Source organism: Daphnia carinata, chromosome 5, assembly GCF_022539665.2.
Source record: "Daphnia carinata strain CSIRO-1 chromosome 5, CSIRO_AGI_Dcar_HiC_V3, whole genome shotgun sequence".
Taxonomy (NCBI): Eukaryota; Metazoa; Arthropoda; class Branchiopoda; order Diplostraca; family Daphniidae; genus Daphnia; species Daphnia carinata.
The window spans coordinates 292,218-317,373 of NC_081335.1; the positions used below are offsets into that span (position 1 = coordinate 292,218).

At 40.7% G+C, this 25,156-nt stretch overlaps 4 protein-coding genes and 2 long non-coding RNA genes across 8 annotated transcripts; 4 read left to right on the forward strand and 2 right to left on the reverse strand.

Annotated features, from left to right (window-relative positions):
* The first annotated feature begins 175 nt into the window (after positions 1–175).
* Positions 176–3,778, forward strand: LOC130696920 (microprocessor complex subunit DGCR8-like). The gene is made up of 11 exons (XM_057520055.2): positions 176–856; positions 919–1,038; positions 1,093–1,235; positions 1,303–1,565; positions 1,649–1,933; positions 2,188–2,303; positions 2,378–2,583; positions 2,915–3,015; positions 3,077–3,233; positions 3,308–3,502; positions 3,613–3,778. Exons 1-11 carry the CDS (start codon positions 595–597, stop codon positions 3,703–3,705), a joined length of 1,941 nt encoding a protein of 646 aa, XP_057376038.1. The 5' UTR covers positions 176–594; the 3' UTR covers positions 3,706–3,778.
* A 33-nt stretch (positions 3,779–3,811) lies between these two features.
* On the reverse strand, positions 3,812–5,249 carry LOC130696943 (transport and Golgi organization protein 2-like). Its single transcript, XM_057520085.1, has 5 exons — positions 4,854–5,249; positions 4,533–4,788; positions 4,231–4,464; positions 4,065–4,169; positions 3,812–4,003 (listed from the first exon to the last, which is right to left on the reverse strand). Exons 1-5 carry the CDS (start codon positions 4,996–4,998, stop codon positions 3,871–3,873), a joined length of 873 nt encoding a protein of 290 aa, XP_057376068.1. The 5' UTR covers positions 4,999–5,249; the 3' UTR covers positions 3,812–3,870.
* A 1,821-nt stretch (positions 5,250–7,070) lies between these two features.
* Positions 7,071–7,607, forward strand: LOC132088003 (uncharacterized). Its single transcript, XR_009421058.1, has 3 exons — positions 7,071–7,247; positions 7,312–7,423; positions 7,486–7,607. It is a non-coding gene; the product is annotated as an uncharacterized LOC132088003 (long non-coding RNA).
* Positions 7,608–11,810: 4,203 nt separating this feature from the next.
* On the forward strand, positions 11,811–13,820 carry LOC130696937 (arginine/serine-rich coiled-coil protein 2-like). 2 transcript variants are annotated; one of them, XM_057520078.2, is made up of 7 exons: positions 11,811–11,969; positions 12,045–12,158; positions 12,356–12,516; positions 12,595–12,710; positions 12,769–13,088; positions 13,159–13,291; positions 13,387–13,820. In XM_057520078.2, exons 1-7 carry the CDS (start codon positions 11,892–11,894, stop codon positions 13,569–13,571), a joined length of 1,107 nt encoding a protein of 368 aa, XP_057376061.1. In that variant the 5' UTR covers positions 11,811–11,891; the 3' UTR covers positions 13,572–13,820. The 2 variants fall into 2 exon arrangements, with proteins under 2 accessions (XP_057376061.1, XP_057376062.1); XM_057520079.2 differs by having other exon boundaries at positions 13,390–13,820.
* LOC130696957 (uncharacterized) lies at positions 13,657–19,501 on the reverse strand. The gene is made up of 4 exons (XM_059495268.1): positions 19,222–19,501; positions 18,743–19,037; positions 16,340–18,616; positions 13,657–14,478 (listed from the first exon to the last, which is right to left on the reverse strand). Exons 2-3 carry the CDS (start codon positions 18,959–18,961, stop codon positions 16,370–16,372), a joined length of 2,466 nt encoding a protein of 821 aa, XP_059351251.1. The 5' UTR covers positions 18,962–19,037; positions 19,222–19,501; the 3' UTR covers positions 13,657–14,478; positions 16,340–16,369.
* A 224-nt stretch (positions 19,502–19,725) lies between these two features.
* On the forward strand, positions 19,726–20,801 carry LOC130696966 (uncharacterized). 2 transcript variants are annotated; one of them, XR_009420970.1, is made up of 3 exons: positions 19,726–20,013; positions 20,099–20,278; positions 20,358–20,801. It is a non-coding gene; the product is annotated as an uncharacterized LOC130696966 (long non-coding RNA). The 2 variants fall into 2 exon arrangements; XR_009002768.2 differs by having other exon boundaries at positions 20,149–20,278.
* The last annotated feature ends 4,355 nt before the right edge of the window (positions 20,802–25,156 follow it).

The window sequence follows — 25,156 nt, forward strand, 5'->3', positions numbered from 1 at the left end:
TTTTTAGTATCGTTCAACCAAAACAAACCAATTTTTTTAATTTTCCGTTTCATTCACAAGAAAAATAGGGAGGGGTTTTGACGCGTTAAATAATTGATTAATTTGATGGTAAAGATTTTGCTTCCAGATGGCGTTCTTCAAACGTGGGCACAACAGGTTAGCTAGCAAATTCGGCTGCTATACCAGTCTTTCCATAACACATTTGCGGATACTACAATTTATTTCGCGTGCCCGTTGGCCATTTTTATAAGACCTAGTTATTTGTCTTTCCTGAAGTTGTTCTTTGTTGCCAGTGTTATTAAACTTTAGTTGGTAATCAGACTCACATTGTTACGGCTTACATCTTCTCACATCATTTAGATATACGAAAGCGCTATATCATTGCCTTGCCAAGTTTGAGAAAAGTCTTCCCGGCCATGCTGTTCACGTGTGGCCGATGTTGATTTCCTCAGAAGACAAGGCCTATGATGTAGATGCCCATTCTTCTACTTATACTTTGTAATTTTATTTTACTTGTAAAACGGTTCCGATTTCTCTGTTGTTCGCAACTCCAAATTATCATATAAGTCTTCTGCTGTATGCAACAAATTTGAAATGGAGGGTATGGAAAATTCTTTGAGTGATTCGCAGTTGCTTCATGATGTGGATCCAGACGACCCAGAAGGAGATGAGCTGTACAAAGATTTTAGTAATATGCGAGAGTTTCATGTATTGGATGAAATTGTGGAAACAAATGCAAACGATGATGATGAGTGCAAGGAAAATTCAGAAACAGATTTTAGTAGTTCTAATGAAGCAGACAGTGAAGAAGATTATGATATTCAAGATGAAGAAATAGATGCTATGCTAGAGGAAGGTATCTAAATATACTTAATCTTCTGCTATTGTTTCTTTGTTCCTAACCATTGTAACCTCAAGGTTTGCCGGAGGAAATGAAATGCAGAAAAAGATTCAAAAAAGCAGATGGTAGTTCCAAACCATCAGCCAATGGTGATGCAAGCATGGCATATGAGGAAAAGGAAAAAATTGTTCTTGAGGGTAATACCAATATTATAATTATTGAAAGATAGAACTAATAATGTGATGGTGTAGAAAAGGGTAAAAATCATTTTGAAGTTTTGCCGGAGAACTGGGTCCAAGTGACGCATAACAGTGGAATGCCCATCTACCTACACAAGCCAACACGCGTTTGCACGCTCGCCAAACCCTATTTTCTCGGACCTGGAAGTGCCAGGGTAATTTCACATCATTTTCCCACCATTAGTCAGTCACCTATTCTGACTATCGCGTTCTCATCTGTAGAAACACGCAGTACCAATCAGCGCAGTACCTTGTCTTCATTACCAAAGAGCCAAAGAGAAAGAGGAAAAGAAAGCCGAAGAGTTATCAAAAGCCTCAAATAACACAACAGAAGACGGGGCCACACCTATTGTTCCCGAGATTCCCTGTGCTCGCATCGAGTCAGTTCAAGAGAACCAAGCGGCGCATTCACTCAATGGAGTTCAACTGCGCGAGTACTGTTGTAAGCGGTTCGATTTCAAGACCGTCCGTCTTATGCGGTTCAAGTGAGTACCTTTGCTTCACATCGAAAGCGTATAGCAGTGAGCCGAATAATTAATATATTACGCGTCAATGCAAATCAAATTAGAACATGGGCAGCTAGACGAAAGCATACCAAGCTGCGAAAGCAACGACAAGTTTACCCCCTCACGAATACTGCCTTGAACGAAGACAGGAGATCTGTGACTGGCACGAATCATAGTGCTGATGAGGATGAGGATGTCAAACTTTCGAAAACAGCCGAACTGGGCCGGCCAACTTTGCCTAAAGGAACCAAGCTAATAACTTTCCCAATCGGACATTCCATACCTACTACCCACAATGACCCTACCACCCAGACAGAGGGTCAAAGTACGGGTGGTGGAACCAATGGGTAAGTGTAACTCTGGAACCACGTATTCAGTACCTCAGAATATCCATTTATTTATTATATTTTTAAATTTATTTATATTTTTCTTATTTATTTATTTTTTATATAATTGACGTAAAGCAGTTAAGTGCATCTATTCAAATGAACCACGATTTTTTGTTAGGTAGCTGTACAGCCGATAGGCCGTTGTATTCCGCCTATTTTCTTTTATATTAATTTATACTTTTATTGTTTGTTTTTTATTGTTAATGGCAAAGAGGGTCGCGAAGAGAGTGGATTATGAACCCCGCGGGAAAGAGCTACGTTTGTATCTTACACGAATACGTACAACACGCGCTAAAAAAGCAACCTGCTTATACATTTAAGGAAATCGGTAAGATTAGAAAATATTTCAAAGAACCAACAAAACTTTTTTTGAGTTTTAACAGCGTAAGCGTTTCTCTGTAGAGAATGCAGCTACACCGTATAGTGCAACAGTGTTAATCAATGGTATGCAGTATGGCACGGGAGTTGGATCGAGCAAGAAGGCTGCCAAGGCCGAAGCAGCAAAGGCAACGCTAGAAGTTCTCATTCCACAAATGAAGGAAAAGATATTGGACGAAGCTGAACCAGGACACAAGGGACCAAATCATCAATCTGACCTAGACCTTTCCGTATGTTATACTTCAACGTACAGTTTATCTATCGTTAGTTATATGGAAAACCAGGAAAAAACAGCTTCAGCAGTTTTAAAACTTTTTGTTGACAAAGTGCTGAATTGTGTAGTATATCGAGGTGGCCGTAGAACGTACTGTTAAAAAAAAAATTTATACAAACGGCCTACGGCCGTGTTATGTAGTAGCATTAACAAGTTACAAACAGTTGCTTCGCTTGGTTGCAGCACTTTGTCAACAAAAGTTGCTGAAGATAAAAATTAAAGAGAAAGCTTTTGGCACTGAAAGCTTTTGGCATTTACTGTTATCATCTTACATCATTATCATTTAGTTCTTCAACGAAATTCGGATTGAGGATCCTCGTGTTGCCGAATTGTGTGCCAAAACAAGTGAGCCATCTCCATATGCCATACTGCTCACATGTCTTCAAAGGTAATATTCTAACAGTTTTCCTCGAACCTATTAACAATTTTTCTACCTGTGGATTTTCTAGAAACTTTGGTTTGGGCGATAAAAACGTTAAGTACGAACTGAAAACCCTCAAACATCAGAAGAACGAAGTAATTATGACGGTTGGAAAGCACACTGTTCAAGTACCATGTAAGAATAAAAGAGATGGTAAACAGAGGGCAGCCCAGGCTATTCTCCAGGTAAGTGTTAACAATATAAGCAAAAATACAAGTGGTTACATATTTATGATCTAAATTATGTTTAATTGAAATAGGCACTGCACCCACACATCTCCAGTTGGGGTTCACTGTTGCGTCTTTACGGTTCCCATTCGCTTAAAACGGTCAAAGAGAAGAAGCAAGAAGAACAACAGATCACTTTACTGCAGAGCAAAGCAGCCGTCAATGCACCAAATTATGCCATTTTGAACAAATTGAGACAAGAAATGCTGAAGCTCAGGCAAATGAGGGTATGTGCAGTCCATATCAGAGGAGTGAATGACAGCTGAAATCGGCTAATGGATTATTAGTCTAAGCAATTAAGTGCATCCATTCTCATGAACCACAATTTTTTTTATAGGAAGCTGTACAGCCGATAGGCCGTTTTATTCCGCCCGATGATGTAGGTATGCCTTCAACGTCCGGCGCAGATCTAAAAAATGTCGATCTCTAAGTCAAAATCTCGAGCAAGCTTACAATAACTGGTCGCTTATCCCGGATAAATCACCAACTGAAGTAAGAAAAGAAAAGAAATAAAAAATAATCATCCCAACGCAGAATCGAGCGGCACATTTAACGATTTATTCCTCTATCCTGTTGGGTAACATCAATAGGAAATTTACTCGGTTTCTAAATTAAATGCATGGTGGTTTTCAATCCAAGCAACTGGTTGATTGCCCGGAGCACCTTCCATTGTTCTTTCGTAAAATAGTGCCTCGTTCTCAGAACTGACTAAAATCACAGTTTGTGTTCTAGTGAAATCAGAATTAAGGAGATGAGGACATTACTATTTCGTGAATTTGCAGTTTTTACCTGGTCCCATAAAACCTAGAAATGTCCACAAATATGGCACTTAAACATTCCATAACGAAATCTGAACCTTTCATCTGTTGTACAATTCCAGGATCTGGCCAATGTCTGTTAAAGGTAATCAATTTCAACATGATTCCATAGTTGTAGGGAAAAAAGTTTTGCTTACTTTTCCTTGCTTCCCAACAGCCTAATAAGAGAGTCTAAAAGGTCTTGTCTGTTGTTCCATGAAACAGTTTTTTTAATGATGGATTCAAATTCCTTTTTCCCATTGACTACCTTATTCCAAGTAATGTCAGGGGCATTATTTCCCAATGCATGTATTCCAGGAGGCAGAAATTCCTCGAGAAATCCATCATACTTACTACCCGCGTAAGTAAGCGTTCCTACTTTCGGTTCCCTACTAGAATAAACCAAGGAATTGAATCAATAGCCTAAACAAGTTAACACACCTACAGCTAAATATTCTACTTTGTATCAAATGCGACAAGTCTAAAGGTCTGTTCACGGTTTCCATGTTTCTCTTTAACGATATCGAATATTCCTTGCATATCCTTTTTCATATTCGTGACCCATTCAACTGCATAAAAACCTCTTCCAGAAGATGGGTCAGCAATAACAGCTGTTTCACTGTAACTTTGTCCAACATTTAAAAGAACACCAATTCTTCCATGTTTGTTCATAGCCAACCAAGTCCCACCTTCTTTACCAGGTTGCATATCAATTCCTGAAGAAGAAAATTATGATCTTGTGGGGAAACGAAGTTTGGTAGGCTACTGTTTGCAAACTTACCTCCATATACTCCACCATGGTTTGGCAACCATTCATGTGCAGGTAGAGCAGGCCTAGACAGCGATTCGTCCCGATTACTTGCTAGAATTATTTTGTAACCCCCAGGTTCAGGGTTTGGATTCACATAAACAAATAAAATACACATGGTGGGTCTCTCGTGTACAGTTTAAAATTTTACACTGCACGGATAGTCTCTTCTATATGAATGCTAGTGTAACACCATGGTGAACCCAAAAATTTTCATACTTCGGACTTTGGAAACGCCCCGATAGCAATGTCATAAAATATTCATGGAGGATTGCCAAACAACGAAAGGACAAAGGTATAAATCATTTAAATTCTGATTTTTGGATAGTGAAGTGTTTACAAAGTGCGAAGTGTTCGTCTGCAATGCTGGCAAGGTTGCTGCTTCACACAAACTCCATTCGAGAATGGAAACTGTTCCGAAATCAACCAGAAAACAGATCGGAATCGGACCTATCCTTCCGATCCGATTCAAGCCTTTTATGTCTTTACCAGTCAGGTATCTTTGGCTTACCGTTGCGCTGCTCCGCCATTACCTTATGAAAATTTTTTACCTTGCCCAATGACCCCTGTTTTCCTCCTTAAATCAGCCGTTTTGAAAATAAAAGAAAATTAATTGCTGTTAGCGACACTTTATTGTCTGTTTTTTACCGTTTTATTCAAAAACTATGAGTCCCACGAGAAAACAACCTTCATACTCGTGATGCCCGTTCAATTCTGCATCGAAACCATGTATTATATGCAAAATCTAAAATTTAGCCGAAATTTTCGTCCAATTTTCGTCCAATTCTAGATTTGGTTAAAAATACATTATTTTGATTCGGAATTGATCGCTGATTACGAAAATCGGGTATATTTTCATATTGAGCTTATCGGTTTTGAATTAACCGTAAAAAACAGAAGGCCGAGCTTATTTTGTCGGGCTTAAAATTTTGTCCTTTTAAAAAATAATATATAACTATATATGATACTGATTCAAAATTTAACAAAGAACACGACAATGAAATTTGTTTTTATGTAGAGTGTATAGTTTTTGAATAATCAAAAAAGTTTGATGTGTCACGCTAGCGCTGTAGCGTACTGGCGCGCTAGTAATGGTTTCCATTCGCACCTAATTTTATATTTAAGACTCTACATAAAAACAACTTCTATTTTCGTGTTCCTTGGCTAATTTTGAATCAGTTATTTAGATTTAATAATATTATTTTTTTATAGGAAAGATTTTTAAGCCTGAAAGATAAATTCGGGCTTATGTATTTTGTCGGACTTATTTTTCAAACCTAACTTCACCTTTTTTACGTTTTATTCAAAAACTATGAGTCCTACGAGAAAACAATTATCATATTCATGATGCTCGTTTAATTCTGCATCGAAATCATGTATTTAAAGCGAAATCTAAAATTTAGCGAAAATTGAAAAAGTGGGAAGGCTATAGCCTTTGCTGTTTTTCATATTTTGAGAAAATGGGACATGTCGCAAAATTAGACCAAACTCAACCATTTTGACCGAAATTAAACAAGGATTTCGAATTTCATGTCAGGTTGGGCGTTGCTGAATGTGTTTAGAAATTATATATCGCAATCCGTTTTACCCCCAAAAAATATATAAGCCTTTTTTCTGTTTTACTGCTATCGCCATCTAACGGTCAGATTTCTAGTTAATTCTCTACATACATTGACCTAATATTTCTGCTGCGTCGCGCTGCTCCTAATATGGTGTGTTTGCAAGTGAAAATGAGTAATGCCAGTAGAAACTCTTCATTTCTTCACAAAAAAGTTTGGCTTAAGAAAAAAATAAGACTTCTTTGGATTGAAAAATGATACATCTGTGAGTATACATATGACTTTCGTTATTTAGATTTTAATAAAACTCACTATCGAAAAAAATATACTCTTTTTTTAAAACAATTTTTACGATTTTGTATGTGACACCAAGACATGGCAGACATGGATTGGATAATATGGTTACTTGAACACTGGATTTGAAAATGCAGAACAGCTGACTTATGTTTCACATGTCAGTTGGAGATATTCTGGGCAAAATTTCTGGTAACTCAGCATTTGGTACCATCTTTACTATAATTTTATACAGTATCCTGTATGTCTCATTAATAAAGATTTAAATCCTTTTATAGATTGACACATCAGTGAGGAAGGTTCAGTTTAGTTCGTCATATTGTAGTTTCACCCCATCTGTCATTTGTACCAATTGTAGATATTGTCCATAACAAGTCTTCATGTTTACATTCTTGCCAGTGGTGCTGATACTTTTTTTATCACAACCGCTTGTTTCAGCTGTTCCAAGTATTGAAGCATTACTTATGGAAGTACTTAGAGAGGGCTACCCATTACAAAAGAAGAGCTCATCACGGTATGTTATGAAATAAATAGATTTTTAAAGAAAGAAAACTTTTAACCTCTCCTGTTTCTCATAGATGCTGTGATGGTATGTTTGCAAAACTGGAAAAAATTCTGTGCTATGGTGGCCTTAAGCATGTGCTCAACATTTTGTATAATCTGAACAGTTCAACATCAAACATGGATTAGGTACTTTTCGGTTTTTTGTCTACCGAAAAAATATTTTTAATGCTTTTATTTTGCATTCACAGAATTTTAGCGGGGGATCAAGTCAAGTCTGGAAGTGTTACAGGATGGAAGAGTGAGCCTACAGTTGAAAAAACACTGAGAGTACATTACCATTAAGGTATGAGGTAAAGTAATAGAGTATGCACATTGTCTAATGAGAAGTACCATCTTGTGTAAATGAATCTTGTGTAACAGCAATCCTTTATAGTTCTGTCACAGCTAGAAGCCTCAAATAATTGTGCTTCTCTTGCTAAAGAACAGCTTTTCCTTTACGTTCAGAGTGTTGGTGAAGCTGGGTACTTAAATGGCCCTAAAGATGTTTTACTTCGCTGGCATTGCAGCGATGAACATCATACATGGACTCTTTAGGTATGAAAGGAATTTTATTGAAAAAATTTTGAATTTATGACGAAGCATTTCTCATCCATTTTGCCAACCATGTCTAATCTACAAAAAAAATTTATCCAATAGAAAAGGATTTTCAGGATTTTCAGCATACTGGGCAATCTGTTTTATTTCCAAAAAAAGAAAATATCGAACAACGGTGGGTAGCAGTAAAACAGAAAGTAAGGCCGATATTTTTTTTTTTTTTTTTTTGGGGGGGGGGGGGGGGGGGGTAAAACGGATTGCCATACATTGCATCAGACTTACCCATTCGCCAACCCAAGTGTGCATATGTCTTTCTTTGAACTATCAACAATGCAACGTTCTACGGGTGCTATTTTATCATTCAAGAGCCTTATACAATGATTTTCATCTGCAATTTGTATGGCCTTTCCCAAGCTTCTGCCAGAAGTTGAATCTATGAGTCATGTAATGTAAGTCACATGAGCAACAATTGAGATGCTTAATGGTGTTGTTTTTCTTTTCTCAGTATAGGTTAATAGTAACATTGGATCTGAAAAGATTCTTGGTTGGGGCAAGACACTGAATATATTGTAATGATTGGATGGATGACATGACATTTCTATACTTCATTCGGATTCCCGAGACGGTATTTTATATTTAAAAAATTGAAGTGCATATCTGGGCTCCCTTCCTTTCCGTAGCCCCGTTTCCCCTTGACTCGTAATAAGCCCGTAGGGGGTCATGCCCCTACTGTACGGTATATATAAAAATAACATATACCGAGGTTTGGAGGGCTCTGGCCGGAAAGGGGACGTGGGGGGTCCGCTTAGTCCGATGATGTGTTCACGGAGGGCTCTGTGGCTACCCACAAATCCGAACTAAAGGTTAATCGCTCCAGTAAAAATGTTCCAAATCTTCGGCTCTTCTTCCGGCTTCTCTTAGCCAATCACCGGGTAATCTCCCCGGTGGGTCAACAAGGCAGTGTCTCCCCCTGCCTGGGTTGACGGCAACTTTTGAAAGGGCGATTGTGCCTTTTTAAAGTTGCAAAAATAATTCCAATGTGCAGAGAATTGTCAATAAAATTTTTTTTATAAAATATTTTTTCCAAAATTTTTCTCTTTCATTGTCTTGTCATTCAGTACATTTATCAATTTTTTTTATTTAGCTTGCTTAATTCATATTATTGTTCTTGCCACCATGAGGTATGCATTATTTCCATAGGTTTGTCATTTATCTGTAAGTATTCAATTATTATTTATTACACACTTTGAATTCTTCAACTTAGATTCAAGGAACAACGTGTAATACCTGGATATTTTCTGAAGTAATTTTGTATTTGTATTTTATTTTGCTCGTAGTGGAACCGATCCCCAGACATTCAGCGTGCAACACCGATGCTCTAACATTGAGCCACGAGATATATCTAAATTTTTTATTATCGCATATCATATGTAATCGCCTAGGATGTTTATGCAGTCTTTCACAAATATATGTTTATCGGTCTATTGATTTCATAAGGTCCATAGCTCTGTGGTAGAGCCTTTAGCTGCGATATCTGTTACCCAGGGTTCAAACCTCTGTAGATGTAAAAAAATGAAGCAGAATAAATGTAGAAGACAATATTGCAGTATTCCATTTCAGTTTTATTCTAAGTGTAAATGCAAGTCCGCAAGTGACTAGAAAAAAGCCAACTTGAGATCATATGATTCATGGCTCATTGGTAGAGCATCGGCGCGGTATGCCGAACATCCATGGTTCGATCCCTGGACAATAATTAAATGCTTACAGATAAACGATAAACCAATGGAAACAATGCTTACCATCAAAGGTGGCATAAACAATAAGATGAATTGAGCAAGCTAAATAAAAAAAAAATTGATAAATGTAATGAATGAACACAGCGAACACAGACAATGAAAGAGAAAGATTTTGGAAAAAATATTTTATAAAAAAAATTTTATTGACAATTCTCTGTACACTAGAATTATTTTTGCAACTTTAAAAAGGCACAATCGCCCTTTCAAAAGTTGCCGTCAACCCAGGCAGGGGGAGACACTGCCTTGTTGACCCACCGGGGAGATTACCCGGTGATTGGCTAAGAGAAGCCGGAAGAAGAGCCGAAGATTTGGAACATTTTTACTGGAGCGATTAACCTTTAGTTCGGATTTGTGGGTAGCCACAGAGCCCTCCGTGAACACATCATCGGACTAAGCGGACGCCCACGTCCCCTTTCCGGCCAGAGCCCTCCAAACCTCGGTATATGTTATTTTTATATATACCGTACAGTAGGGGCATGACCCCCTACGGGCTTATTACGAGTCAAGGGGAAACGGGGCTACGGAAAGGAAGGGAGCCCAGATATGCACTTCAATTTTTAAATAATTAATACCATAATACGCGGGAATACACAGGCGGCTGATGGAGGGAAATTCAATTCCGTACTTCAAATTATTATAACTTTTCGTCATCACATCCCAACCAGAAACCTTCGCAGGTTCACTGTTGCTATTAATCTAAATTAAGAAAATAAAACATAGATAAGCATAAAACATTCTTATTGATATAGCTTACATGGTACATAAATCCATCATCTGCCGTATTCCTGTAGATTCCTGGCAGGAGCTTCTAAAAGGCTATGCAGTTGCAAATGATCACCATGGCCAAAACTTGAATACGAAAGTTTGGAAGAATTCTTCGTCTTGGCCACAGAGATCTTCCATGGGCTTTGCGATTGGACGTTCCATGCACCATAAAAAACAGAAAGGTTACAAAGTTGGTTATTTGGATCACTAAACGTTAAGGTAAATAATGTACCTGGTCTCGGCAGTCTTAACAGCAATTTCCATTATAACCTCATATCACCTCATTTTATGGGAAAAGAATTTGGCAGGCATCAGTTCAGAATAAAAATTGTTGCATTCAAATCTTTTGACAGGTGGGATTTAGGAATGTCGCCTACGATTTTCAGAATCATTAAATCCTTATTAGCCATTGAAAGATTGCTGGTTGACGCTGGCATTCATTTGGGACATGACTAATGAACTGCTTCATGGATACATCTCTTTTTTTAGTCCTCTCCAGGATGACATGAATTCCAGCATATTCTACACAAATATCAGCACTTAGCGATATATCAATTAAAACAATTAAAATAGTACCACCTTTTAATATTTTTGACTCCATGATTCGTTTTTGTTGCAATTGGGAAGGCAAGGCAACTGATCTATGGTGATTTATTCATCACACTGGCTGTAACCATTGTCCCAATGTATCAGCTTTTCTGTCAACAGTAGTTTGCTAATACGACATTGACGATTAAAATTAGAAAACTAAACAAACTCAGCATTACCAGGGGGTAACATCTTGCATGAAAAGCATTACCAGGGGGTAACATCTTGCATGTTGACGAAGAATCCTAGGTTTATCATGTACATGGCAGAATATCCACATTGCCTGGTTGGCCCAATCGTTTGGGCCGTATTGTAATCACACAAATAATAAATAAAACATATTGAGTTGAAACCAAATTTAAATGAAGTTTTACCAAACAGCCAGCTAGCACCTCTGAATTCCAAAACTACGCCTACACATTTGTATCAAGCCTTTCCAGCATGTCTCACCTTTGGCATTTATTTGCTTTCTGCTGGCATTTGTTTCGGTTGCTTTCGCCATCTACCGGTCGGTAGATGGAATTGAAACAAATTTAAATGAAGTTTTAAACAGAAAAAAAAACTACGCCTACACATTTGGCATGTCGATATTTTTTTTTTTGTTTCGGGGGGGGGGGGGCCGATATTTTTTTTTTTTTTTTTGGGGGGGGGGGGGTAAAACGGATTGCCATATACTGTCGAAAATACTAATATCACTTCAAAAAAACCCTAATTTTCGTGTTCCTCGTTTGCTGAAATCATGAGCGTCGACCACGCCATCTATTGTGTGAAAGCCATGAAAAACAGGCCGGTGCCATCTATACGAAATCTCTATCGGGAAAATTGACAGCGCTAGCTGCTAGGTGGCAACTGTAGCAGACAAGTTTGGAAATTCTTCTGTTTACCCGTTAGTGAATTTGTTACCCTACAAAATGGCGGGGTTAGTAGATTACGGCGTCGATAGCGATAGAGAAAGTAATGAGAGCCCTAACAATCAGAGTTCTTCTTCCGTAAGTCATTCCATCAATAATATGTTTTGCCTTTCATTACAAAGTCGAACTTTTTTCCGTGTTTATGGAACGCAGGTGAGCCAAAAACGGAGCGAAACGAAGCCTCTGCCTAACGACGCTTTGAAGAGGACAAAAGAAACCTCTTACGACAAGGAATCCAGATCTTCAAAATCTGGGCACTCCAACGAGGTTAGTTGAAATGCACATTAATTTTCGTTTTTTTACCAGTTAGGATTCATTGATTAGTTAAAGAGAAAAATAAAAAGAAATGATCTTTACCGTGTAAATAAATATAAATGGAAATCCCAATATATATTTACTTGGAATGCATTGTGGATCTAATTTCTTTCGCCAAAAGCCACATCTGCCCACATGTCATTTTCTAGGTCCATAAAAGTAGCAGTTCTAGTTCCAAGCACAGAGACATTGATCGACATCACAAGCATAGAAAACGAAGCAGAAGCAGGAACAGAAGTAGGGACAGAAGCAGTCACAGCAGGAAGCGGTCTAGATCCAAAGAGCGTAAGGAACACCATCGTGATGAAAGGTAAATAAAATAGCTTCAATATGTATCGAAAATCTTCAGGTGTTCATGTTTATATTTATGTTTACCTTTCTCACACAGGAAAAAGAGATGTCGGTCTAAGTCTCGATCCAGATCTCGTTCTTCAAGTGTGAACAGAAAAGATAGAAAATCTTCTCGTCGAACGCGTAGTCAAGAAAGACGGGAAAAGAAAGCTGGTAAGAACATTCTTGGTTATTCAGCACCATAATGTTACACTATTCTTTATCTTCCCAGCTACGATTGCACGCATGGGATTGGATGTGACCAATGTGGCTGCAAGTTTAGCCATGCCTTCGGCCGAAACTAAACATCCTTCGCTGACGAACTTGTCACCCATTAAACAAACTTCTCAATTTACCTCATCCGCTGTCGGATCGTCGTCAGCAGTGTCATCAGCTGTTCAGGCTGCAGCTCAGCAAGTACTGCAAAGCAGAGTAGCTGAGGCGCAACAAGTTACTGGGGTGGCGTTGCCTTCCTTCTATAATCCAGCAGCTGTGAATCCCATGAAATACGCTCAGCAAATACAGAAGAGGAAATTGTTGTGGGCAAACAAGGTGTGTTTAATTTATTTTTTTTTGTTTCCAGTTTTTTTTGTTGCTTACATTTCCTCCTAAAATTTTACAGGAGAAAAATGAGCCGCCCGCCACATCTACTGCCAAACTTTGGGAAGCAACGGCCTTCACGCAAGATCAAGACGGAAAAATGACAGCCAAGTTCAAACGCCTCATGGGCATCAAGCATGATCCATCTGAAGGAGGTAAAAGAACGCAATGAAAAATGTGAACAAAAAGAATTGGAACTATTTTTCTTTTGTTTTCTGTTTTCCTACTTGTTTGCATTGATGGTAACTAGCAGCTGCTGGTCCGTCACGGGCAGTTGATGATCGACAACCCGAATCTGCAGCTGATGTATTGAAGAAGCAGCAAGAGCTTTTCGCATCACTGGATCAACAATATCAGGTTGCCAGAGCCACAACACATACTCAGAGGGGTCTTGGTCTCGGTTTTGGTTCGGCGAATTCTTCGTATCCCCGCTGATGGCACTTCACTTTAAGTCTGGAAATCACACTAGACCATTTATCTTCATGTAACAGTTGGAAAATGAGACGGGATGTTGAGTACGTTGTTTTGACCGAATATTCATGACGTGTATTGTATGTTTAACAATTTCCTCTCATCCAAAGTCAATTGCATCATTCAGAATTTTGAACCGTCTGCATCACTTTCATGCTCTAATTTACCTGCAACCCAAACCACCCTTTATTCAATAGAAACCCTAGACAATGAGACTTTTAATTAAAATTATTGGTCTACAAATTACACAGGATGATGAAGGAGAAAAAAAAAATGGGAAGCAATGTTGATACTAATCAGGTCACATGACTGTCATTCAGATTTTCTTCCCATTTGCATCAATTGATTCCCACCACAGAAAATGGCACAGTCACACATTCTTCATTCAGGAAACAGGGGGAAAAGCAATCGACTGGATTTGTACCGATTGGTAGAAACCCAGTCCGTGCCATGAAGAAATCAACAAAAATCAAATGGAACATTCATTTGCATCCTTAGTATTTAAAAGATGAAGAGATTAAAAAAGGAGAAGGGGAGGACAAAGAGACAACCGTCATTGAGCATCTATGAAATAGTGACCTGGACACATTCTAAAACTATGAATAGATTATTAATAGTCTTTAAACTCATATATCAGTAGCATTGTCAAAAAGTTAATACTAGAAAAGATTAAAATAGATATTAAAAGAGGACGGAATATAGAAATATTTTTACTTGTTTACGTTAGGCCAGAAATGAGGCCATCATCCTTTGTCGTGTTAGGCTTTCTTTTTCATGTTACATTTTCGGTTTTTGATCCGTTGTCAGCAATGAAGACCGAAGAAAAGATAGGCGGATCGACTGGTCAATGTCGTTCTCGTCGTTTTCGTTCCTGTAATAAACCAGAAATGAAAAATCAGAAAACGAAGAAACACACACACACACACAAAAAAACAAGATCAAAATTGAGACATTGTTTCTTTTGTAGGTCATAACAGTCACACTAGATGTCAAATTACGTATGGCGATGAATTGAGCAAAAAGTCCCAACGAGAACTAACGGGAGAACCAGAAAAACAACAAGGATCACGCGCGCTCTCATTTTGCTCTTTTTTTAAAAAATCCTCAGATATTAGAAATGGCTCAATCCTATTGCTATCCCCGTTTGCCTTGTCTTTCTTACAGAAAATCGGGTTTTAATGACCCGCTTCGGCAAACCTCCTACCAAACTCCCGGTTTCTACGAGAAAGTCAGAAAAACCGGTTTGGGATGACCACATCACTACCGCCATTCCTTTACATCGACAGACTAACTAGAGAGGCATCTTAGAAGAAGCTCTTCTTTCACTGCGATCCATCGTGAATTTCTTTCGCTGCTTTCAGTTCCGTCATTCCAGACGATAACACTGAAAGTAAGACATCAACGTCTAAGTTGATTGCGAAAGAAAAAAAATGTACATCCGCGGCAGACTTTTCCTAGTTCTTTGTCTTCAACTACTTGAAATATCCTAGCAGCTGATTGAAAAAAAAAAACGGATTCAAGAGTCGTCTCGTTCCGATGAGCTAGATGCAATAATGACTCTCATAATGATCCAGCAAGTATCACGAGATTGGCTGACAAGATGGGAAGAACGAACCTCCATCATCTACTTCGCACAGGTGTGATATTTGGAACGTGTGATACGGTGTTTTACTTGACACAAGATGGATATGCGCTAATGATTTGAGATGAAAAAAAAGTAAAAGAAAAAAAAAAGTTGAAATTATTAAACTGGAACGAGAACACGCAGCGGCAAGGCAGCTCACGTCCCATGTACGGGATACAGATACACATCAATGGCAAAGGCTATTGTCCAACTAATATATACATTCCGGGCGGCCATTGTACTTTATCTAGCTCCCGGTTCATTCCATCCGTATTCCTTTTCTTTTTTTTTTCTGGGCTACAACTGAAGAAAATGAGAATAACATAAATGTTGCACGGCATTTTTGGTTTTTCTAAGGACACACACGACACAGAAAGAAATCACAACCGGTTTTCTTTCGTGTCGTCTATGCACATGCCAGGGCTACATGAATGTGTCAAAATATGTTCGTACGTGAATTGACCTCGTCTCCTATAAGACATTCTCGAAAGAAAAAGGCAACTTGCCAAACAAGGTGCCATCGGGGGGAAAATAGGACGACCGACTAAAGAAAACAAAATAGCCTACTTCGGATACATGTTTTTTGTGTGTGTGTGCGTTTTCTTGTTAGACCTGACCGAAGCGATCGAATCAATGGAAAAAGAAAGAAAGAGAAGAACAAACAGCAACCTAAAAAAGATAACGGATATTTTCTTTTTGTTGGCCAGCGGAAGCTATTACATTTCTTACGACGACGACGACTACTACCCTCCGAACCCATCTCCTCGTTTTATCCGTTTCACCTTGTAAAAAATGAAAAAGAAAACAAAATAATAATACTAATCATATAGGAATAGCTCCGTTCCCTCCGCTTCGTAAGCGCGGTTGTCCGCACTGGCATCTGTTCCTTATAGTCAATTCCGTTATTACCACGCAACCAGTACAACAACTTGTAAGAAAAAAAAAAAAAAACCGTCAAACAAAACCAACATGGCAAACATATTGAAAATAGCAGTTACGAAACAAAAATAAAAAAAAAATGCCAGGGGTAATGAAATTAAGCAGACATGCTCTTAGCGGATAGTAGTAATATTAGTAGGTCTATTTAAATGACATAATATGTACGTACCCACGCGAAAATGGAAGAGAAAACGATGTTTCAACGTGGCTGCTGCCGATGGTGATGTGGGTACATGGCTAGGGGCACTTCGGAACGCTCCAGGTCATCGCCCGACAGATCCAGATCGTGAACCATCTGAATCAGCTCGCGTTCCTTCTTGTCGTGAGCACGCAGGTCCTCGGGTCCAGATGGATACGTAGCCGCACCGCCACCCGAACTTCCTCCTCCAACTCCCAGGCCAGCCAAGGAGCTATAAGAGCGTGATCGATGCTCCTGCCGGATTGAATATGAAAAGGCTCTCTCGTTCAAATGGCCTTTGCGGTAAATGCCTCCACCGCCCGACTGGCTATTCAAAGACACTTCCTCGCCATGTAAACTCATTCCGTCCATCGCGCTCATTTGGGCCGGATCCATTTGCAGCGGATGAAGTGGCTGCATTTGCTGTTGTTGTTGCATCATCATCTTCTTCTTCATCTTGTCCTTTTTCTTGAGTTTCGTCAACGTCGTCTGGTTGGTAGAGCCTTTGTTGGGCTGCTGGACCAGCGTCGTGTAGTGTTGCTGCATCAGATAGGCCTCGTGCGGGAAATGGGCCGGAGCGTACGAGGCGATGGGGCTGAGCGGACGGACTTGACTCGGCATGTAGATGGGCTCTTCGGCCGACGTCGTCATCATCGAGCCCCGTCGCATCGACAGCGGTGGGGCCATCATCGGCACAGGCAAACCCAACGCCATGGGTGGCGGAGCCATAACAGGCGGCCCGGGATTTTGGCCAAGATGGTGGGGTGGAAGAAACATCATGCTTCCGGGCGGATGTTGAAGATTTTTCGTTTTCATTTTCTTGCCAACGCCACGGGCGCTAAAAGTGCCGAATTTTAAGCCTTTTGACTTTTTCCCGTTGGTGGAAATGTGCGCGGGCAATGGGATAGGCATGGGAACGAGATAAGCCCCGTGTGGCGGTGGTGGCGGCGGTTGGCGTTGGCCAGGAAAAAACGGGTAACTCATGGGATAGCCCGGAGGTGGTGGCATACCAGGGTGACCTCCCCCTCCTCCCCCACGATGAATGGGGAAATTGAAAACGCTGTGTGAACTTCGGCGGCCGCCATTGATGGGCCCAGTCGCTACGGAAGACATGTCATCAACATCGCTTCCACCTAAACGACCTCCAATCCGTTTCTTTCGCATTTTCTTCGCCAACAACTTGCTGTCCGGCTCGTCCAAGCCCGTCGGCTGCACTAGGGGAGGCGGTGGTGGCGGAGCAGCAAAGGGAGCTAAAATCTGTCTGGGACGGGACGACCTCGTCTGCAACGTGTTGGGCATCATGGAAGAGGCGGAAGAGCGGACGCTCCTCATCGTGTTCGTGTCTTGGTTGCCACCGCCGTACATGTCTGCAACGGGCGCAACTGGGCCGGAAGCGGCCAAACGGCGAGGCACTCCAGCCGAGTTGCTGGCCGAAGGCAACCAGATCTTGTGGTTCTGGTCTCCGTTGAGGATGGAGGAGGCGTTATCCTCGTCGGCCGATCCGTGGTCGAGGATCAACATCGAGACGGACGCGCTGCCCATTCCGTGGCTGCTCGTGCTGCCCTCTCTGGCCGTCTCCTCCGGCGCCACTTTAGGCGACTGGCCGTTAGATAACTGTTGTTGTTGCTGTTGTTGTTGGTAGAGTTTCCATGTCTCGACCTTTTCAATAGAGTTAAGGGTCGTGTCAGATTCTGCGCTGACGACGACCGCCGAGCCATTGCTGGGCCGTCCAGTTCCTGGTCTCGTGCTTTTGGATGAATTTTTGCCTTGTTGTTGTCCCTGTTGCTCCTCCTCTTCGAGGTGGTGGGCATAAGTCGAGTCGGCGTAGGCGTGAAAACAGCACCGGACCAGAGCGTTGGCGGCCGTTTCGCGTTTGCAGATGAAGACGTGACACTCGAGGACTTTGATGCCGGTCGTGCGGCGCATGATGCAGGCGAAAAGCGGCGGGTGGTGGATGTTGGGGTGTCGGGCGAACGGCGAGTCGAGCGGAAGGAAGCGGGCCATTCTTCCGACGCCCAATTCCGATCCCGCTGCGCTGCCACCGCCACCAGTCCCCCCACCGGCTGCTGACGGAGAGGTGGACGGGACCAGAACGTAGCGCACGGCGGCGCAATAGTGCAGAGAATCGATGGGGAAGAATCGAGTCACGCGCTGGTGGTTCTCGTCCACATTCTCCAGCAGCAAACCGTTGCTCCACACAGACAGCCACGAGTCGATTCCTTTGGCGCCCATCGCACCTCCCTCGGGATAAAGTTCCCTTAAGGGTTCCTGCAATTTTGGGCAGATGAACACCACAAGTTATTATTGTTTTGATTGTTATTTCACCAGAATCATTATGTCTATCAAAACACCTGCAGAAAAGAGAAAGAGGAATAACATATATATGATATTTACCTGGATGCCTTGAAGGCCATCTTTGGTGACTTGGGGAACGGCTGAGCCCAGGTAGAGCACTCTGCAGCGGCAGATGGGAGTCGGGCCATCTTCTTGCTGGCCCTGACTCCTTCTGCGCTGCATTGTGGGTGGCCTGTTCTGTCCCGAAGAAGACTGTCCTCCAAGAGTGTTGTAGTAACGTTGCTGCTGCTGCTGCTGGTGGTACTGCAGAGTGGCCATTTCTTGTCTGTGTGTCACCCCAACTTAATGGTTGGCAACCTGCCCACTCGTTGAAGTCACCACCACTGGATACAAGCTATCACAAAATCACAATACCCAATCAAGGACGGATGAGGTCACCACATCCCTACTGATTCTCTGACTAAGTAGACAACTAATTCCAAAGCCGATGACTGGGCAACTATGAAGATCATGCAGGTGGGCACCACGGGAAAGCTGTTTCAACTATTGTTGAAAGAAAAAGAAACACAGTCACAAACCTTGACCAGTGAACTCTACTAACGATAGCCAACGACTGAGTGGCAAAGGCGATTCTTTTCCATTCGCCTTCCGACTTACGACTAACGGTGTCTAGACACACATCACACACTCGGCATACAGGTGCGCCGCAACGTAGAAGACGAAACACAACCCTGCCAGCAGAGAGGTATAGGTATGCCAACCTGTCCTCAACATTACCTGTTAACACATACACACGCGCGAGAGCAACTTCGTATGTGTTAGCAGGTGAGAGAGACAACTGGGGCTGGCTGTCAGACTTGTTCCTTTTCTTTTTTTTTTTTTTTTTTTTTTTTTCTCTTTGCCAATGTTTTTTATATCAAAGTGGCAACGCTGGATTGCCGAAACACCAATCGCTGCCAGTTTTTGGAAACGAAGGTCTCTGACGTTCTCCAATGAAAAACAAGCTTTAACCGAAGAACTGGAAGAAAAAATGGCCGACATGTATCCCACTCCACCCCTTTTTTTTTTTTTTTTTTTTTTTTTACCTGTGACGGGTACCTGCATATTCATCTAGGAAGCCCAGCAAACCCTAAAAAGAAAAAAAGAAAAAGAGCAATATACATCGAGTCCATAAGTAGAGTTTGGTTGTTTGAATGGATCAGAAACGTTTTCTCCAAAGAGGCAAAGCTATAGAATAGCCGGTACGCTCTGCCTGTGTATATGCATGCGACATAAGTTGAGAGGCCTAATAAAATCGAGAAGGACGAAAAAAACATGGCCGTAGGGCTGATGGTCGCATTCCAACCTTTCACTTGTAAACTCCTCGACAGGTACAAAACACACCACCGTCCTTTATATACTTACTAGACATAGCAACTATTTCCATTTTAGTACATATCTAGGCGAAAAAAAAAGAGGTTGAAGGCGCATTTAACGGTTATTGGTCTTTTTTTTTGTACCACGAGTCATGAGAGATCAAATAAAAAGTAAAAAGATGAGGAATGACAGAAGCACCAAAATTTCCATCAATTTTCGATGCCGTCAATGTGGCTGCCACGCCCCATCCATCGTCAGAAAAAGTGTTCGTGTCTGAAGGTTTGAATTTCTTTTCTCTTTCTAACTAAAAGTTCCCCCTTCCTCTTCCCTTGTCCTGTGTGTGTCGGCATGTGAAAAGAACGGAAGCAAAAAGAAACGACAAGACGACGACATGGCGTCGACCGCGTGTTGAAGTTGGGTTGGCACTCGAGTTGTTCCACGTGATGGATGCAGAGGATTTTGCGGTTGACCTTGAAAAACACTCACGAACGCTCTTTCAAGATCCGGATTCATTTCCTCTTCTTCGTTAAAAAAAATTCTTTTATCAATATATAATATATATATATGTGTGTATTTTTCTTTATGATTTTGAAGAAGGTTACATAAGGAATGATTTGGAGGTGGGCTGATCTGGGGTGGTGATTCGTGTGCGTCATCATTGGCAGACGGGTCATGGCCATTTTTGTTTTGTTAAAATTTCCCAGAAAGGATTGCTAAATAGGATGTCCGTTTCTTATGTTCACATGATGGAGTGCATTAAATGTCAATTGACTGCAGCCTGCGTAGAACGTACATGTTAGCTCGATGCAGATGCCCACGGGGTTTTAATTCATTCTATGTTCTAGAAAGACAAAAAAAAAACGTGATCGCATCATCCATTTTGAATCGATTATTTTATTTTATATTGTCGTTTGTGCAATACGTGGAGCAATCCATTAATAATCAACTCACCTGCATAGCAGGTGATTTTCACGTTGATGATAAAAAATATTTATGCAGGAAATGTACAAAACGTTGGGAAATCATGTTCAAACCACAGAGCCATGTTGTTTTCATCCTATTCTGAACAGCGCCGACATCTAGCGGTGACGTAAACTACTGTAAAGAAATTAAAGTTCAGCAACTTGATAACGTCAATAACGCGCCATGTATGCATGTTCATTTTCCACATATTTCGAATAGCAAAATAAAAACAGAGAAATAGCAAACATAGTAATGAAAATACGAAGTGCAATCGAATGTCAAAGATCCTGGTTTAAAGGATGTACAAATGCAAGACGAAGGGTAAAAAAAGGGGGTACAAATAGGCACGCAATATCGTTATTCTTTTTATCGGGCACGAAGGTGGGCGACATACTGGTCACGGTTTCTACAAATCAGCGTTTTCCTCTTACCCTCGTGCTGCCCCTTTTTATCCGTTTTTCAAAGCAATTTGTTTATGAATCCCCCCCTCTTTAAAAAGTTACAACTTATATTGGGGTAGCTAGTTTTTCTGCACATCAACCTGTGTTTTCTTTTTGCATCGTTTCCCAATGTAGTGACGAGATTGAATCATGCCAGAGGGTTCAAAATGTCTGTTATTTCCACTGCAGCCGACAGCAATGGTCATACAATTTGCTATGTAATATTCTTTTTTCTTCCGTTTGTCGTTTTTTAATGGGCGTAGTTTTACGTTTGTTTATTGTTTGACCTCATGATGTTGGCCTTTACCTCTACCCAAAAAAGAAAAGCCCAACACTGGCAATTTCCATCAACATCCAAAACAGGATAATAGCAGCACATCACTGTTTACTACGGGGTACATGTTAAGGAGAATTTAACTGTTTCCTTCTCTACGTATATATACTCTTGTGTTCTTCCATCCTATCTCTACACTTGTCTTTTTACAAACATGAAGAGGGAATCAACAAAAGTCAACAACTGAAAAAAAAAAAAAAAAAGTACCATACTGACTGACTGACTTGAGTTGTGAATAGAATACGCACGCAATCTGGCTATTTACCAAATGAAAAAAAAGGAAAAAAGGGTAATTCCATAGTTGTTTTTTTTTTCCCGGACGAGAGGAAGAATCACACCGTTCTGCTGGCTGCCCAGTTGATTCGGTCGTACGACGCTTCTTTGTAAACAAAAAAAAAAAAGTTCCCATTTGCCTGTGTTCCCTACTTTTCTTGCTTTTTTCATTCCTTAAATAATTGGTTTTAAAAATGGACTCAAGGAAAAGAAGAAATTTCCGAATTGCATCCGGACGAGTAGATTCAACTCAATTTTTTGTTTTTTGTTCTTTTTTTTTTTAACATATCAGAAACGTACCTTCGCCATCTATCGATCAGTCCAGCCACTGAGTCACGTCATTCGCTCATTCACGCTATTTGCATTTGCAAGCAGGGCGGATACGAACGATTGTCTCATTGGTATGCCATTCAACATCGTGTCAAATGCACCATACATGTGCATATTAAGATGTGAGATAGCTATGGCACCAAGTCACACAAGGCATCAATTCACACGTTTAGAAAACGGGCATTTCAAATTTTTTAGAAATTCAATTTCACGTCTGAATTTGTTTGAAAACGATTTAAGGAGGACAATAACGCCGTTGGCATTTAAAACCCTTTGCTGAGTAGTTGGACAAATATCCCACGTTTTGATTGATTTGGTCTTCAAGTCTTTGCGAGAAAACGAAATTTGTTGTGTTGACTTTCTCGATATTGATGTGAAGGCTTAAATAAATGAATGTGACATGTGATGCCTAAATGAAAATAAGAAAAAGGGCAGGTTTCCCTTGACGATTTGTGATAAAAGAAACCTTCACGGAATGCTTGAAAAGGATTGCTGGTCGAAAAGAACGACGAAGGGCATCACGATTAGCCGTCATTGTCGTCGGAATATTTGCATACATTGTGTAGCATGGATCAAGCCCAAAAGTTGGTAAGCCAGGCATGTTTGTCTAAGAGTTAGGCATTTCTTTTTCACAACGTTCGGTACACATTAACACGTTCAAGGACGATTGGACGTAGTTTTCTGTTTGCTTCCTAGAAACAAGTTGTCCGACTAAACTTTCAACGTCTGCCCATCCGTTTATTAGGCAATGATGCCAATAATCGATCAAGCTATCGGAGCCAGAATTGCGACGAGGTGGGAATATTTCAATGAAAGAATGCATTTTTTACTGATGACATCATCGATCACGAACTTTTGACGTTACGGGGAGGCGCGGGACGATTCATTAGCGGCCGTGCAACACAGCGACGCTGCCTTTGACGAACAGCGATCATTAAATAGAAAGTCGTAAACGAGAAAAAAAAAGAATGCAAATCGAATTATTAGCGCTAGTTATGATTTATGTGTGTGTCACCTGGAGCGGTGAAAAGGAAATCGTTAAACTTCGATAAGCAGATGGAGACGGATGACGATGTTATTGTTGCATTAGAAAGGGGATACGCGAATCTCCGCAATGCTGCGCCACGAATTTGTAAAATGACAGTTGACGAGGGGACGGACATAAATCAATACATCCGATACACCTAAAGAACAATGATGACATTTTTCTTTTTTTTCTTTCAAACAATGAAATGCTTAACAAGCAGAGGCTATTGAAATTGCTTTTTTTTAAAATCCCGTTTCTGTCGTTAGCAATTTCATCGGAACGCGTTGGCTTTTTGCCGATGTGAACGTCGGGCCATCAAACGGTTCGCCCTTTTTCATATGGCACACAAGGAAAAAACATTGTAACCTCCTTCCCTTAAAAAAAAACAAAAAAAACAACAACTTTATGGATGGTATCCTTCCTTTTAAAAAGTCGGGATTTTATTTTTGTTACTGAAACGAAACAGCAATAAGAGGGGAAAGAGATAAACTTATTGGCCGGGCATTTCCCGTTGCGACATTCGGCACGTCGTCTGCGAAACCGTGTGTCGAATGAGCGTCGACGGACGAAATAAAGGGGATCGTTCGATTGACGCGTGTGTGTCGTATCCATTTGCTTTGCTTTCGCAGCATGCGGATGAAAGAATCTGGCGGCCGAGTGGCGAAAATTTCATCGACTGCAGACGCCAGTCGTGAACAAGTGAATCGACGCACCGTACATATCGATCGTTCATCATTTCCGACGTGACTTTTTTTACATTCCCTGTCGACCGTCAAACATCGTGTACACGCGGACGGCCAATTAGCTGCTGCGCACAAAAAAAAAAGGCTTCATTTTTTTTTATCATTGACGATTTAAAATAAAAGCAAAAACAAGTGGATATGAAAAATATCCAAAAAATCGCAGTGACTTTGAATTGAACTTGAGCGTTTTGAGAGACTATGCGCAATGGAACGAAGCGGCCCTGTGCTCGAGGCTCTTTTTGTGTGTTTTTAGAAGGAAAAGAAATGAACGGCGGCGCTGGTACTATATTATACGCTTGCATTATTATCTACTTTGCAACGAGAATAGCCGCCGTCTTGCCATCGGGAAGGAGAGGCAACTCTTTCTCATCCTACAATGAATCGTTTCTTTCCTCCCGAATTTTTCGTTCGCTTGCGCGTGCGACTACATCAAATATCGCTTACTTCTTCTTCTTTTTGAGATTATAAAGTGAAATAGCCTAGAAAGGGAATGATTCACGTAATTCGATATGCTAACGAAATCAGCCTCTTTCTAATTCCAACTTTTTCCGTATTTTTAGAATCCATTTTTTTTTTTTTTTCACCATGTTCTGCTTGAACGTTCATTCAAACCGAATGGAGAGAAAATGTCAATGATGTGGCAACGACCTGAAAAAACCAAAAAACAAAAACCCAAAGAACTAGATCTCCTTGTATCATATCCTTGTAGGCGTCTAATTGAATTTACTATTTAAATATGCGTAAACAGGTGCATATTACAAAAGGGAAAATGCTGTGGGCGAGCATTCCTTCTACTTTCTAAGCTGCTAGGTAAAAACACATAATAAGCCAATCCAGGTGACTTTGGAAAGGGGAAACCAACTTGCAATTGCCATAGAAAGGAGAAAATCCCTTTTGATTTGATTTGATTTATTTTGTTTTGTGTGTGTACCCAAGTGAACTGGAAAACAAGTCCAGTTGATGGAGGATTATCCTTACATGGCCTCCATACATTTGAATTGAACGACCACAAGCGGACGTCTTTCGTTCGGATTGAGGCCCATAAAG

Excerpts from the sequence above, each read along its gene's own strand:
- LOC130696943 (XM_057520085.1), bottom strand. The coding sequence starts at position 4,998 with ATGTGTATTTTATTTGTTTATGTGAATCCAAACCCTGAACCTGGGGGT. Across the intron at positions 4,789-4,853 it reads CCATGGTGGAGTATATGGAG|GAATTGATATGCAACCTGGT; the intron begins GTAAGTTTGCAA and ends TTTCTTCTTCAG. Across the intron at positions 4,004-4,064 it reads TCTAGGTTTTATGGGACCAG|AACACAAACTGTGATTTTAG; the intron begins GTAAAAACTGCA and ends TGATTTCACTAG.
- LOC130696937 (XM_057520078.2), top strand. The coding sequence starts at position 11,892 with ATGGCGGGGTTAGTAGATTACGGCGTCGATAGCGATAGAGAAAGTAAT. Across the intron at positions 12,517-12,594 it reads GAACACCATCGTGATGAAAG|GAAAAAGAGATGTCGGTCTA; the intron begins GTAAATAAAATA and ends TTTCTCACACAG. Across the intron at positions 13,292-13,386 it reads GCATGATCCATCTGAAGGAG|CAGCTGCTGGTCCGTCACGG; the intron begins GTAAAAGAACGC and ends GATGGTAACTAG.
- LOC130696920 (XM_057520055.2), top strand. The coding sequence starts at position 595 with ATGGAGGGTATGGAAAATTCTTTGAGTGATTCGCAGTTGCTTCATGAT. Across the intron at positions 1,039-1,092 it reads GGAAAAAATTGTTCTTGAGG|AAAAGGGTAAAAATCATTTT; the intron begins GTAATACCAATA and ends GTGATGGTGTAG. Across the intron at positions 1,934-2,187 it reads ACGGGTGGTGGAACCAATGG|AGGGTCGCGAAGAGAGTGGA; the intron begins GTAAGTGTAACT and ends TTAATGGCAAAG.
- LOC130696957 (XM_059495268.1), bottom strand. The coding sequence starts at position 18,961 with ATGGCCACTCTGCAGTACCACCAGCAGCAGCAGCAGCAACGTTACTAC. Across the intron at positions 18,617-18,742 it reads ATGGCCTTCAAGGCATCCAG|GAACCCTTAAGGGAACTTTA; the intron begins GTAAATATCATA and ends CCAAAATTGCAG.